The following is a 13,386-nucleotide window of genomic DNA, read 5'->3' as shown; positions in this document are numbered from 1 at the left end:
AACCATCAGCTATGGGTCTGAGATCAAGTAATACAGGTAGCAAGAGTTTTTCCCACACAGGAAAATAAAGGCAGTTTTCCAAATACTGTGAATATACAAACATTGGGGAAGCAATACATTCCATATACTGTATACTTTTATCAAGGTTCTCTGGGATTCAGTTCCCATATTTTTTAAGTGCCAGTGGTGCCTAGTGAAGGCATTGCATAAGCTCAAAAGTCTTTTTTTTCTTTAACTCACTAAAGAAGACGCATGTCCACTTGCTTATCAGTCTGAATATTTTCCTATCAGTCCCCTGCTCCCACTACCCATAAGCCAGGCCAGTTAAGAAGCTCGAGGTTCTAATTCTCTCCTATAAAACTAGCCTTGATTACTGAACTTGGAACCAGCAGGAACAAAGCACCATTTCTGCATCTTATTTCTCTGCACCGATTGTTTGGAGACACTAGTCTGAGGTCCAGGACGGGCACTAAGATACAGATGATCTCTTAAAAAACGTCCTCCTGGTACCTTGTCAAATGAGACACAAAGCAGATCATGTCTAGAAAGGCTGTCTTCCTGGCATTAGGAGTGGGGGAAACTAGGGCATGACTTCTCCCAGAGTCTTTGATTCTGTAGAGTTAACATATACCATGTGCAGTGTGTTACAAGCCATCAATCAACATTTAATAATACAAGTCAGGATATTCACAATATTACCCTTTTTCAATCTCCGTTCCAAAGAGAAGCACAGATAAAATGCTGAAGAAAAGCCACGCATTTCTCAGAGCCCAAATAAAATAAAGCTTGTGTATGAAACATAGTGATGGCTATTGAATGATAGCGTGTCCATACCTTACAACATGGGGGCATGTTAAGAAAATGAGGCTAGAAAAAGATACTCTACGACAAGAGCTATAAGGAATTTATTTTTGGTCCTTTTAAAGAAAGTGCTCTCTGTACCCATGGGGAGAATTTAGAGAACTTCAATTAAAGAGAGAAAAGTAAAATAAAACCAAACAAAAATAATAATATCTTTATCAATTTTCCCTCCCCTGGGCTCAAATAAAACATTTGCTTCTGACTTGACTATGTTTGGTCTTTGATAAAATAAGGAAACTTCCTATCATGAGACTATTTTTATAAAAACTTAAGTGATGCCTAAAAAGCAAAGAAAAATATTATGAAATTTTGTTATGGACGGGTTCTGTTGCAATTTGAGTTTTTAGGGCCTAAAAGGCTCACTGAAAGGAGTAAAAATAAGTGTAAGGAAATGCCATGATGTATTAATAGTATTGACTTAAGTTTACCATCAACTCAGATTCATTTCTGGACAATTTTTCCAGTATTGAAAAATCTCCACCAAAGGCCATAAAAGTATGTCTCCAAAGCGCAATGCACCTTATTCAGACTTTCTAGTTTCATACGAGCCAAGAGTTGTGTTTCTTATAGGCAAGTGCATTTTGGGGACGTGAGAGGTAAGAATCTCCAAAAAGGAAGGAGATGGGATACTTGGACTATATTTGGTTCAGTCTTATCAAGAGAGAGCCTTTGAGGAAATTCAGCACTACCGTGCTAACTTTTTAAGTTTTAATCTAAATTCTTTTGAATTCCTTTCCATTTGCAGTTTTCAGAGGGTCTGGAAAAAAACAAATGTGATACTCTGTGACAAACCATCAAACTAGTTTAGAGTGTTCCATTAAAAGGGGGTGAAACCAGAAAATGATTCTTTATTGAGTTCTTTCCCTCCCCGCCAATAATTGCATAACACCAATTTAATACTCATGCACACAAAGGCGGATCCCCTGCATGCAATTAAGGATAAAGACAGGGGGTATACCTGATCACCTCCGGGTCTGGTAGAGGATTCTTCACAGACAGCAAGACTTCGAGTCAGTTTTCCTTTCCCTGCTCCTGACTGGAAAGGGCAAAGAAAAAGGAAGAAAAGGAAAATAAAGAAAACAAACAGAAAACATTCTCTGATAGTCAAATCATCACCACCTTTGGTCCCAAGTCAGATGTTGGAAACTGAGTTTCAGTTGGCAGTTCCAGAACTGTCTGTCTCAACTCAGAGCCCTACACCCCAGCAGTGATGGGATGCGGGTTCCGGAGACAGTGAGTTGGAAAGGAGCATATTCAAACTGCCCATCACACAGGAAATACACAAGGGATTGCTACCATGACATGGAGATAGGAGCAGAAAAAGATAGCAATGCTGTTGTCTAAGAAAACCAAGTTTGAAAGGGATGTGACTGAGAAGATGCTTTAAAGAGGAACAATGATACCTCCCTACTAAGACCTCTTTATTTCAGTGTAGAAACTAGTAAGCAAGACTATAATATTCCCTCCCCTCAGTTTTATTTTAAAATGAAAACTAAGCAAGTGCCTGTTTAGTAATGCATTGGCAAATCTGCAAGAGGGGAACCCGAATCAAACATATACCATTGCTACTTTGCAAACCGTCAGTGCTCCCTCAGTGAAAAGCATACAAAAAAGACCAAAAAGCACAAATGCAGTCCATTAAAAGCAGACAGCACAAGGATAGTCCAGATACATTGCAGAATCTCCATAAAACCATCTGGATTATTGTCAAAATTCTTTAACTCGGCCATTAACAGTTAAACTATCTGGTCCATAGAGCATCTCCAGAATCCTACCTTGGATTTTCTTCTTTCTTGGTTCTGAGCTGCCAGTTGCCTCTGTATGTTAGAAACAAAACAAAACAAAACAAACAAATAGAAAACCAAAAATGAGAGAGAGAAAGAGATTGAGAGAGAGAGAAAGAGAGGAAGAGAGAGAGAGGTCACTATAGAAATCATAAGTAACAACCACTAGATAATTTAAGACCACTTAGAAGAAACAACTCCTCCTTTCTACACTAAACTTTCGACCTTTTAACTTTTTTCTTTCTCTTCTCACAGCGGCTTTGGAGGGGAGAAAAGCTGACCTTGAGGACTGTGGGCCATTATGTGGTTCTCACTTTTTCTTGCTGTGACATCAAAGGAGTTAACACTTTTATCATTTCGTTCAAAGAAAATCAATATAGGCTATTTGCAAGAACAGTTTGTTTTCCCTCTACCAAATTTCTTTCTCTCATAAATCACTGAGATTTAATCATATCACTTTTTTCGTCCCATCTTCTCTCACACTTCCACATAGTTCTTTCAAGTCTCTCTATCTGTCTCCAACTCTGTCTGTCTCTCTGACACTCTCTCTCTCTCTCTCTCTCTCTCTCTCTCTCTCTCACACACACACACACACACACACACACACGCAGATATATCCCCCTAATGTGAGGAATTCTGATGCTTGTTTGTTAATAAAAAGTGGAATTTAGCCTGTTCATGAAGGTCAGCAGAGTTCTGATGTCCTTGCTCTTAAGTTCTTTGTTTCTCATGTGCTGGGTCTTAGTCTTTCCATGAAGTAGCATGCCCATGTTTCAAACTCAGCAAGGTGAACACTGCCTTGTATCCCACCCTAAGCCCCCCAAACACACACACATGGAGGAGATTTGGACATGAGTGTGGAAATGCTACATGTAACTAAAGTCACCTCATGCATTCTGTGGACATTTTTCACCCCAAAGGGCATTTTATAATATGCTTCGGTGGAGAAGGGGTGGGGCAGTGACTAACAATTTGAAAGAAGACGTTAATTTTATGGATTTCTTATTCATGTAACTAGACAAAAATTATTTTTAAGGAAACAAAGCTTTAAAGTATTCTAAAACTGAAAGAAAGAAAATGTACTACATGTTGTGAGAAACATGTTTTTCAGGCTTACCTGTAGTTCCAGCTTCTCCTCATCATCCAGACTTTCTGATTTAACAATGCCGTTCTCAGGAGTGGCCGTTTCCTGTTCAGTCCCACTTTCCTCCACTATGGTCTGATTCAGGTCTCCTTGATCAGACATTCTCCCAGACACAAATTAAAACAGCAAGGTTTGATTCCCTGTAAGGTTCAGACATGAGGAAATAATGTCAGTAGAGAGTGAAATATTTACTCCAGTTCTGGAGCCAATTCTTTTCTCCATTGTATTCAAATTCAGAAGAGCAACTCAGGCATCTTTGCCAATGTTATACAATTTTACAGAAAAGGAGTGTTAAACAAGTGCAAGCCAGAAGGTTTTCTCAGGGCAAATCAAAATAGGAAGATTTTGTAGAAACCTCCACTTACACACACACACACACACACACACACACACACACACACACACACACGCACACCTGTTAATGTACTTTGCCATCCAAATGGATCAACAAATCTTAGGTGAAGACACAGAAATTCAGTGTATCTGAGTCTCCTGGCCCATGCCCAAGTAGAAGAAAGAGATAGCATTGCTCTATCTCTCGAATAGATGATACTCAACTTCTAGGTCAAGAGGTGGACTTGGTGTTCTGTAGAATCTCTATGCTGTCTCAAAAATTAGTTGTAAATTTCAACCATAGCCACCCTTTCCTAGGTATAACAAATACAGTACACCCTACAAGGGGCAAAAATCAATTGAAGAGGTAATAATTCAGTATAAACACAAGATCTAAATTTGACAATAAACCTTTCGGGGCCAAATTTTCAGGCTTCAAACTGACAGCTACATTATTAAAAGCATAAGCCCTCTCCCAAGCTCCTGTCACCTGCCTGAGCAGCTCAGATCCCACACAAGCCCTAGGCGGGCGACTCTAATGAAGATGTCGCCACTGAACTCCGCCACTACAGGCTCACAACAGACTAGCATCAAGACAGTGGAAATGACTTTTCAAAGTTAAAGCCTGTTATTATTTTTTCTCCCTTCCTCTCGAAAAGCCCCAACATTCTCTTCTGAGTGGCTGTCAAATGAGGTTTATGAATAAGTTAGCATTTGCTTCTTTTCTTTTTAATGTAAGGAAAGGAAGGAAAAAAGGAAGAAAAGCAGAAGGAAGGAGCAAGAAATGGGAAGAGAAGGTCTGATAACTTAGAAAGTCAGTTCTTCCACAGAATGACTGTTCTGTTCTCAGTCATTACAATGGTAATTAGTGTTGGGCAAATCAGTGTGTTCATATGTCTTGCTGGGCGTGTTTAATTACCTTTCACTAATTCAAGTAACTTTCTTTGCAACTGAATATAGGAAGCATGAGATAAATCTAAAACACAGTAATATCTGTGGAAATTTTGCTAAGAACTACCGTGACAGGAACAGCTGGTATCTAATGATACCTTTTAAAAACAAAACAGACTCATTTGGCAAAGGATTGTGGGAATGTAAAAGGTAAGTTTTCAGAGAAGAGTGATTTGAGTCTGTGAGTGACAAATGAGCAGGGCTTTTAAAGTTCAGAGAGGTTTTAGGGCATTTCATCCAATGTATTCTGACTGATTTCCAGATTTCAGCAACACTAATGTAGTTAAAAAACAACAAGTTCTTTTTTTCCTCCAATGGCAAACAGCTTGTTTCTCAGTGTACTGAGTAGGGAGTAAAAAGAGGACTTCTGTTACCCCTTCTTCTGAGTGTGTTAATCAAAACAGATCGCAACCAGATTGAAAGCACAATGAACAAACTGATTCTGGTTCTCCAAACTTTTAGGTCGTCGAGTCTCTGCATCAGTTAAACTTAATGAACTATTCTATATAAAATGCCATATTTACATGATAACTTAAAAAATACCACCAGACAAGCAAGCCTTACCTTTGGCGCAGAATTCCTGCTGTAGGTCTTGGTGACTTACTAGCGGCTTCTGTCCTTCTACACCAGGAAAATCCACACAGGTGATCAGCGACAACTGGAGTCCCATGTCCCCATTAACAGTTCGGAACACCCATCTCCATACGGTTCCCCTACACAGTTTGACACATCATCAACCTGAAAAAAGATGAAAAGTCAATAATAATAATTGCAATAATCATGGTAGGGAGAAGGACCAAATAAATAAGATGGGGTTTCTAACACTAATGACCAGCTTCCAGCAAATCACGTTCACAGCTTGATCCGGCTGCACCTGTCTTAAGCTGCCTGCTTCTTCTCTAATGAAGGCTACAGCCGGCTGTTCAAGTCAGAGCGGCACCCACGCAAGGAGCTAAAATTAACAATTGCATTATGCACCGAAGATTACTCACTTCAATTTTAACCTTTTTTAGTGAAATTTCGCACTTTATATTAAAAAAAAAAACAAGCTTGTGTGTTTGCCTCAGTAAGAATCAAGAGCACCTATGAGCAAAAGTCTTGCCTCCTTTTTTAACCAAAGTCTTTGTTTTAATAATAGATTAATATTCTTTAATGCTGTCTTTGTGACTCCTTTTTTTATGAAAGTCACCAAATGAAATGTATTCAAATGTTTGATTTTATGAGGCATTATGCGGAAAAGTTTACAAAAAGAAAAAAATGAGAAAAGAAAACTTTCATAATGGCATTGCTTGCCTCTCTGTTTATAGTTTGGAAAGAATTCCTAATATTCTAGTTGCATGATGAATACAGTCTATCTTTACCCCCCTCCTTTCCCATTAGAATTGCCACCACCAGCTGGGCATTCTGTTTGACAGCAAAGAAATGCTGTCAGAGGGATTCAACAGATTTGCAAACTTTGAGCCTGGTGAAAACAATGCATGCTATAATGTGCACTTTCTTTTCTCACAACTCCTACAGGAGCAATGGCAAAAGACAGCTTGAATGCAAACACAGAGACAGATTCCTAATAACATTTGCCAAAACCAAGCTCTATCTTCCTCCTTTTTCTGCAGCTCTACTTGGGTGTGCACCTGCTAAATTCAACATCACATGTACCTCTTCTAACATTTATCAATCTTTGAAAGCACGAACTGCATCGGAGTTTGTCTGAACTTTAGTAGCCTTCTTTGCCTCCCCCCGCTGCACCCCCTCCCACATTGAAAGGGGCACAGCTGGTTCCTCACCGGATTTTACTGCAGCTATATTAACAACATATTGGGTTACAGCACCATTTGTTGTGCAAGAAGAAAACGACTGTTGAAACTGCAATCCCATAGAGTCAATAATTTCGAGTCTGTATTCATGTTTTATTAAAATAAACACTTGGCCTTAAAATGTTTCTTGTATTGTTACTAATTCTATGACTATAGAAAGAAAAGCAAACATACAACTGGAACACAGTGGATCCATAATCAATCAAAATTTTAGCTTTTAAATTTTTATTAATTTCCTTGTGGCTACCTCGGGGAGAACAAACTGATATTCACTAACACACAATACTGAGTAAAGTCAACATATCTTAAAATTATCACCTTTTTAGGTCACGTCCCCATTATCTGGCATATCCCAACATGAACACCAGAGACAGAGGGAATTACAAAGTGCTTTTGGGATGCAGATTTTCTTTTCCTAAAGAAAGTAAATTTATCAACAATCACCAAACCTTTTTCTGACCATAGTGTTTTAATAGTTGCATTTAATCCAGCAGGTTAATGGCAATGTAGTTCTCCAGTTTGAGCTGTAGTTGCTTTATCCCAGTCTCAGTAGGTGGATGCAAGATAAAATTCTTGCCATGAAGAAACAGCAAGAACAAACTGATAGTCACATAACCAAGTCAAAGCAGGAACAGCCTGAAAATATGTGTGTGCGTAATTACCAGAACTCATTTTGAAATAGCACTGAGCTCTAAAGTCAGCGAGGTATTATTCTTGCATACTTGAATCATAAAGTCATAATCTACTAAGATAAAAGAGAATATGGGCATATGGGAATGAGCAGAGAGGAACATATGGATCACAAATATTTTTGTAACTGATTAAAATTGTTCTCTTTGCTAAGAAAGCCGTGCCAAAAATTCATTCTACTCCAGCTTTCTGTAACTCACTCTTTCACTGCCTTTTAATCTTAATCTGTTTGATAATTTCCCCACTTTCAAAAAGAACTTTTTTCCACAAATATCTCTTATTTAACATTTGGTTAATAGATATCCTAGCTAAATTGTTGGAAGTAGTGAAGAGTACAGACACAAAATTAAAACTACTATTTTTTTCTAAGTGAAAATAATATTCTAGCCATAATTTAGAGAGTGGTATAACAAAGACAGTCAATTGTTTGTAAAACTAGGAATAGAAGATTAATAAAAAAATGCTACAGATATTTATAATGAGGAAAATAAGTAAAATAATCACCATTCCACCCTATATATATGCTTGTTAATTTGCTTTTAGCTTATTTAGTATTGAGAATAATAGTGATTACCTGATTGTCAGAATGAAAGAGGGATGAGATATGACAAACAAAAAATATTCTATCTGTTCTCAACAATATATAAACAATATAAATATGTTTTGCATTTCTGTGCATAAGGTAAAGGCCCTCCCGTTGATCGTCGATTTGCTCGAGCGGGCCCAGTAACGTCTCCATTGGAGACTTTGTTGTTACTGTGTTTGGCATATCGAATACTCTCAGTAGCTTGCCGGGCTCTCCGAGAGGGGTGGAGGAATCGAACTCGGGTCGGCCACGTTGGCCGCTTGTAAGGCGAACGCCCTACTGCTGTGCTATGGCTCCAGCAAGCTACCGAGAGTATTCGATATGCCAAACACAGTAACAACAAAGTCTCCAATGGAGACGTTACTGGGCCCGCTCAAGCAAATCGACGATCAACGGGAGGGCCTTTACCTTTACCTTTACCTTATTTCTGTGCATAAAATGCACATTAAACATGGGGGGGGGGTGCCATATGGGGAAAATATCAGAATTTAGTTAAATTTTAGTTTTCCAGGGATATACAAAACGGCGAATTAAAACTGAATTCTATTAAGAAGTGAAGAAGTTCACTACACTGTTATTATCCACAATTCTTTTACTAAAATTTAACACAGAGATTTAATCTTGTCCCAAATCAGTACGGGTGTTTTAAGACTCTGACAACATAATCAAGGTTCACTTAGTTGAACAACTAAAAAATTCTACTTTTTTATGTACTGCTCCTTTTTTGAAATGTCCTTCAGTTTTCTATGTATTGTTAAAATTCTGGTAATATTGGTGATTTTTGTCAATTTGCTGCATAAGATGTTTAATTACTGTACATGTCATAAATCAAAGACAGATCCTATTATCATATATATATATATACGTATATATATATAAACTACCTCTTGATCCCCAATTAGAATTGAAAATTTATTGAATACTTAGGATTATGCTAAACAGTTTTTAAAAAGCAATTGAAATATAATTCTGTCAGAAATGAGTGCAACCATGGTAAGAAGTGCACATCAATAATTTTGTACATTAGAACTAAAAACACTAATACCATTGTAAACATGCTGACTAAACTATAAAAATGATTTTTTTGTTTTGGGGACACACCCAGTATTGTTCAGGAGTTATTCCTGGCTCTACACACAGAAATTATTCCTGGCAGTGCTCAGGGATGCTGGAGATTGAACCTGGGTTACCCATGGGCAAACAAAGTGCCTTATCTGTTGTACTAGCTCTCTAACCTCATTAAAACTGTTTTTTAATTTTAAAGAAAGAGGAGTATGCAGACTAATATTTTTAGTGAGTTTTTCTGTAATGTTAAAAAAATCAATTAAAAATTGTCACACATTTAGTCCCCCCACATTTTTTCTTCTATAATAGGTATATAAAAAAATCAAGCACGAAGCTCCACTCTTTAATTCAACTCTTTGTGACTAGCCTGAAATTCATTAATTCTGCAATATTTTTGAACTGCCAGATTAATGTCAAATTACTGAAAAACAGGAGTAAAAACCAAGAAGGATATTTAAGAAAAAAATTACTTTACATACCAGTACTTTAGGTGACAGAATTATTTTACATAAACAATCTTACTTAAAGTCTTAAACTTTGTAGTTTATAAACATATAATATTTCATATATAGACCATCAGTTTACTTTTTATTACAGTAGATTAGACACAGAAACAACCTAGTTAAATATTAACCAGAAACTCATGTTTGTGGTAAAAGTCTGAACTTAAGAAAAATCTCACAATAATCATAAATTTGAAACTAAGGAGGTCCGAGTTCAATAAAACACATTAAGAAGAAAGTCAAGTTTTAAATTCTACATTTTTATATGACAAATCTTGATGGAACCTCGTACTATATGTGATGATAGCTACATAATAAATGACATGATAGGTCAACTAAGATACTGTCAAAATTATAAGATAAAATTTAAGTATTTCAAAGGGTGCACATGAGACATTTTAGAGATGGATTACATAATTTCCTCTTCATTATTTTCTGATTATTCATGATCCCTAAAATAAAATGACTCCTGCTTTTATTAATTCCTAAATGTTCTTCAGCATATTTCAAAGGTAAGAGGACATAAACTTGGGAAAGGTGTCTTAAAACACTGAACAAATAGTTGGCTATCCTCACAGAATGAAATAATTTATGAAAGAAATAAGACAAAACATATCAGGTATTCATATAGTATTCTATATTTACATCATTGCCCCAAAGAATTCTAACTCATTGTTCAAAATTTTAAACACAGAGATGAGTCAGGAGGACAATATCTGTTGCAAATGCTGAAACATATTAAGAGATAGTGGACTTAATTTCACTTAAGAAAGAGGGAGAGAGAGAAAGAGAGAGAGAGAGTTGAAGAGAGAATATGTCCTTTAAAGCATATGAAGAACTCCCTTCACTGTTATACATTCAAAAGAACTGAAAGCAGAAACAGGACTGCAAAGGTGATGCGTAAGTAGAGAATCTGCCTTGTGTGCAGGAGACCTAGGTTTGATTTCCAGCATGGAAAAATTACTAAATTGATATTTATACACCAATGTTCAAAACAGCATTCTTCAAAATGGTCCATAAGTAAATACAATCTAAGAGTTCATCTACAGGATGCATGAATAAACAAAATTATATGGGAACCTGAGAGAGAGTTTAAGGCACTTGCCTTGAATACTACCCTGGAATACAATTCCCCAAGCACTGTAATAATTGATCCCTGAAAACAGAGCCTGGAGGAAACTCGGAGTATCACCACAGAATAAAAACATAATATCTCTTGTATGAGGTACTCAGAAAGTAAAGTCATAGAAATAGAAAATAGATGAAAGTTACCAGAAACTATAAATAAGTAAGAACAGAGTCATTCCAGTGCCAGGGTGTTGTTTTTTGTGGGGGGTGGGGAATTGTAAGAATGTTGTGAGTATGAAAGTGGCTGTAGTTACACAACACAAGAAATATACTTAATACCTCTAAATTTTACACTTATAGATGGTTAAGATGAGTAATTCTATATTATGAATATTTTATCACAATAGAGGTGAATATTAATTTTTATGATTATGATATAAATAAAAAACAAATATGTTTATCAATATATAAGGGCCACAAAATATTAGTAGGAGAGGAGGAATTATTATTCTTTATAAAATTTCTCTGATGTGATAGCACGTACATGTAAAAAGTTGGGTGATATAACTTGCCTAGGTTTGTACTTAACTAGCAAAATCAGTTATATCAATAAGTGGGATAATCTTCCTCCTCATCTTAGTAATCTTGTCTTGGGATAGATAAGTTTTGTGAACTTTCCATGTCATGTGTGCATTTGCAAGAAGTTAAGATACACTGTTCAGAGAACGCTCATTGCATCGCTACCAGAACATGTATGTGAACAGTGCCCTCACTCAAAACAATAGACATTGTTTCTAACTGAAAAAGACAAACCTGTCTTTTATTTGAAAGGGAGAGGTTCAAAGCTTATAATGGGCAAAGCCTTGGTAAATCAACCCGTCAATGTTATTGACAAGATACCTGGGAGTTACAACACAGTTACCCAGTAGTTTTCTCACATCAGTAGATCGATTTTATGCATATTTTATTGCAGACTAAGAGTATTAAGTGATCAAAATAATTGTTACATAGGAAAAGCCAATGGCTCTGCTGCCATATTAGAAACTAATCCAAGACGACTATGAGGACACACTGAAGATTATTTGAGTTTGATTGTATGACCACTGCACCTCCTCCCAGGATGTTTAAATAGCTTCAAGTTTCATAACTCATGAAAGCCAAACACTAGCTTATACTTCTACTACACCATATAAAGATTCTGTGATTATTTTATCCATAGAGAACACTTGGTCACCCAACCCAAATCAGGTAGGAACTGAAAAAAAAAGTGCAAGTGATGAGGTATGGTAACTATATATCAATACCATAAATATTATTATTGCAAATATGTTACCATAGCTACAATAATATATATAAGTACTTATATATTATTTTTATTTTTTAATAGGCCAGAGAGATAGTGCAGAGGGCAAAGCACTTGCCTTGTGTACAGTGACCCTGTTTTTATCCCTGGCAATGATTATGGATCCCTGAGTACAACTAGGGGTCACTCCTGAGCTCAGAGTTAGGAGGAATAGTCCATGAGCACTGCTGGGTGTACTCCTTACCAAATGCACAGATTCGCAGAGAAAATTCTTAAGAAACTTGAAGCAAGTGAATCTAGTCGACACTTAATCAGATAATTTGGACAAGACCTAAAATCATAACAAAACAATGTCCCTTTAATGTGGATTAAGAGTTCTTTTTTGTTTGATTAACTTGATTGACAGATTGATTTTGGACACAGGTAGCACTCAGGAATTATCCCTGATGGTGCTTGGGAGGCCATATGAGATGGCAGAAATCAAACCCTGGTCAGCCTTGTGAAAGGAAAGAACCCTACCTACTGTACTGCTCCAATTCTCTTAGAAACTGAGATTAAAGTCACCCAATCTAAAGCATTTATTCCCAGAATATTATAGAGGTACTCACACATTGCTTTCAACTATGCTGTTATCTTCCTTCATCATACATGAGCCACAAATACTATGTAAAAAACATATACTCTGAATTGGAGAGATAGCAATCTGGGTGAGGTGCTTGCTTTGTACATGGCCAACCAGGGTTTGGTACCTGGAATCATATATCGTTCCCTGAAGGATATGATCACTGAACAGAGAGCCAAGACTAAGGTCTGAACATAGCCAGGTATGGCTCCCATGTTATTGACAAGATACCTGGGAGTTACAACACAGTTACCCAGTAGTTTTCTCACATCAGTAGATCGATTTTATGCATATTTTATTGCAGACTAAGAGTATTAAGTGATCAAAATAATTGTTACATAGGAAAAGCCAATGGCTCTGCTGCCATATTAGAAACTAATCCAAGACGACTATGAGGACACACTGAAGATTATTTGAGTTTGATTGTATGAATGATCACTGAACAGAGAGCCAAGACTAAGTTCTGAACATAGCCAGGTATGGCTCCCAAACTGAAACAAATACAGGATGATATGAATATTTCTTTCCCACTTTATTTCTAAAATCAGATGGACACATTTGGGTTTCTGTGCACCATGTTCAATATTTTTCTTTGGAAATTCTGAAAATCCATAATTATAAAGTCATAATTATCAGATGACCTAAAATTATCTGCTCATGGT

General features: G+C 36.7%; 1 protein-coding gene across 13 annotated transcripts in view; it reads right to left on the bottom strand.

Moving 5' to 3' along the window:
• The window catches only part of ARPP21 (cAMP regulated phosphoprotein 21), a 160,629-nt gene that overhangs the window by 110,966 nt on the left and 36,277 nt on the right, over positions 1-13,386 (bottom strand). For 7 of the 13 annotated variants that reach the window (XM_056129896.1, XM_056129903.1, XM_056129904.1 and 4 more), the window contains exons 1-5: positions 5,897-5,984; positions 5,638-5,811; positions 3,763-3,929; positions 2,637-2,678; positions 1,820-1,897 (exon numbers count right to left, since the gene is read on the bottom strand). In XM_056129896.1, coding sequence (XP_055985871.1) covers positions 1,820-1,897; positions 2,637-2,678; positions 3,763-3,891 — 249 coding nt within the window. In that variant the 5' untranslated portion in view covers positions 3,892-3,929; positions 5,638-5,811; positions 5,897-5,984. The other 6 variants (XM_056129898.1, XM_056129897.1, XM_056129901.1 and 3 more) reach the window with 3 other exon arrangements.

The sequence above is a fragment of the Sorex fumeus genome, unplaced genomic scaffold (genome assembly GCF_029834395.1).
Source record: "Sorex fumeus unplaced genomic scaffold, SorFum_2.1 ptg000072l, whole genome shotgun sequence".
NCBI classification, from domain to species: Eukaryota; Metazoa; Chordata; class Mammalia; order Eulipotyphla; family Soricidae; genus Sorex; species Sorex fumeus.
Note: the sequence above shows the minus strand (reverse complement) of the source record. Positions and strands in the feature narration are given on the sequence as shown.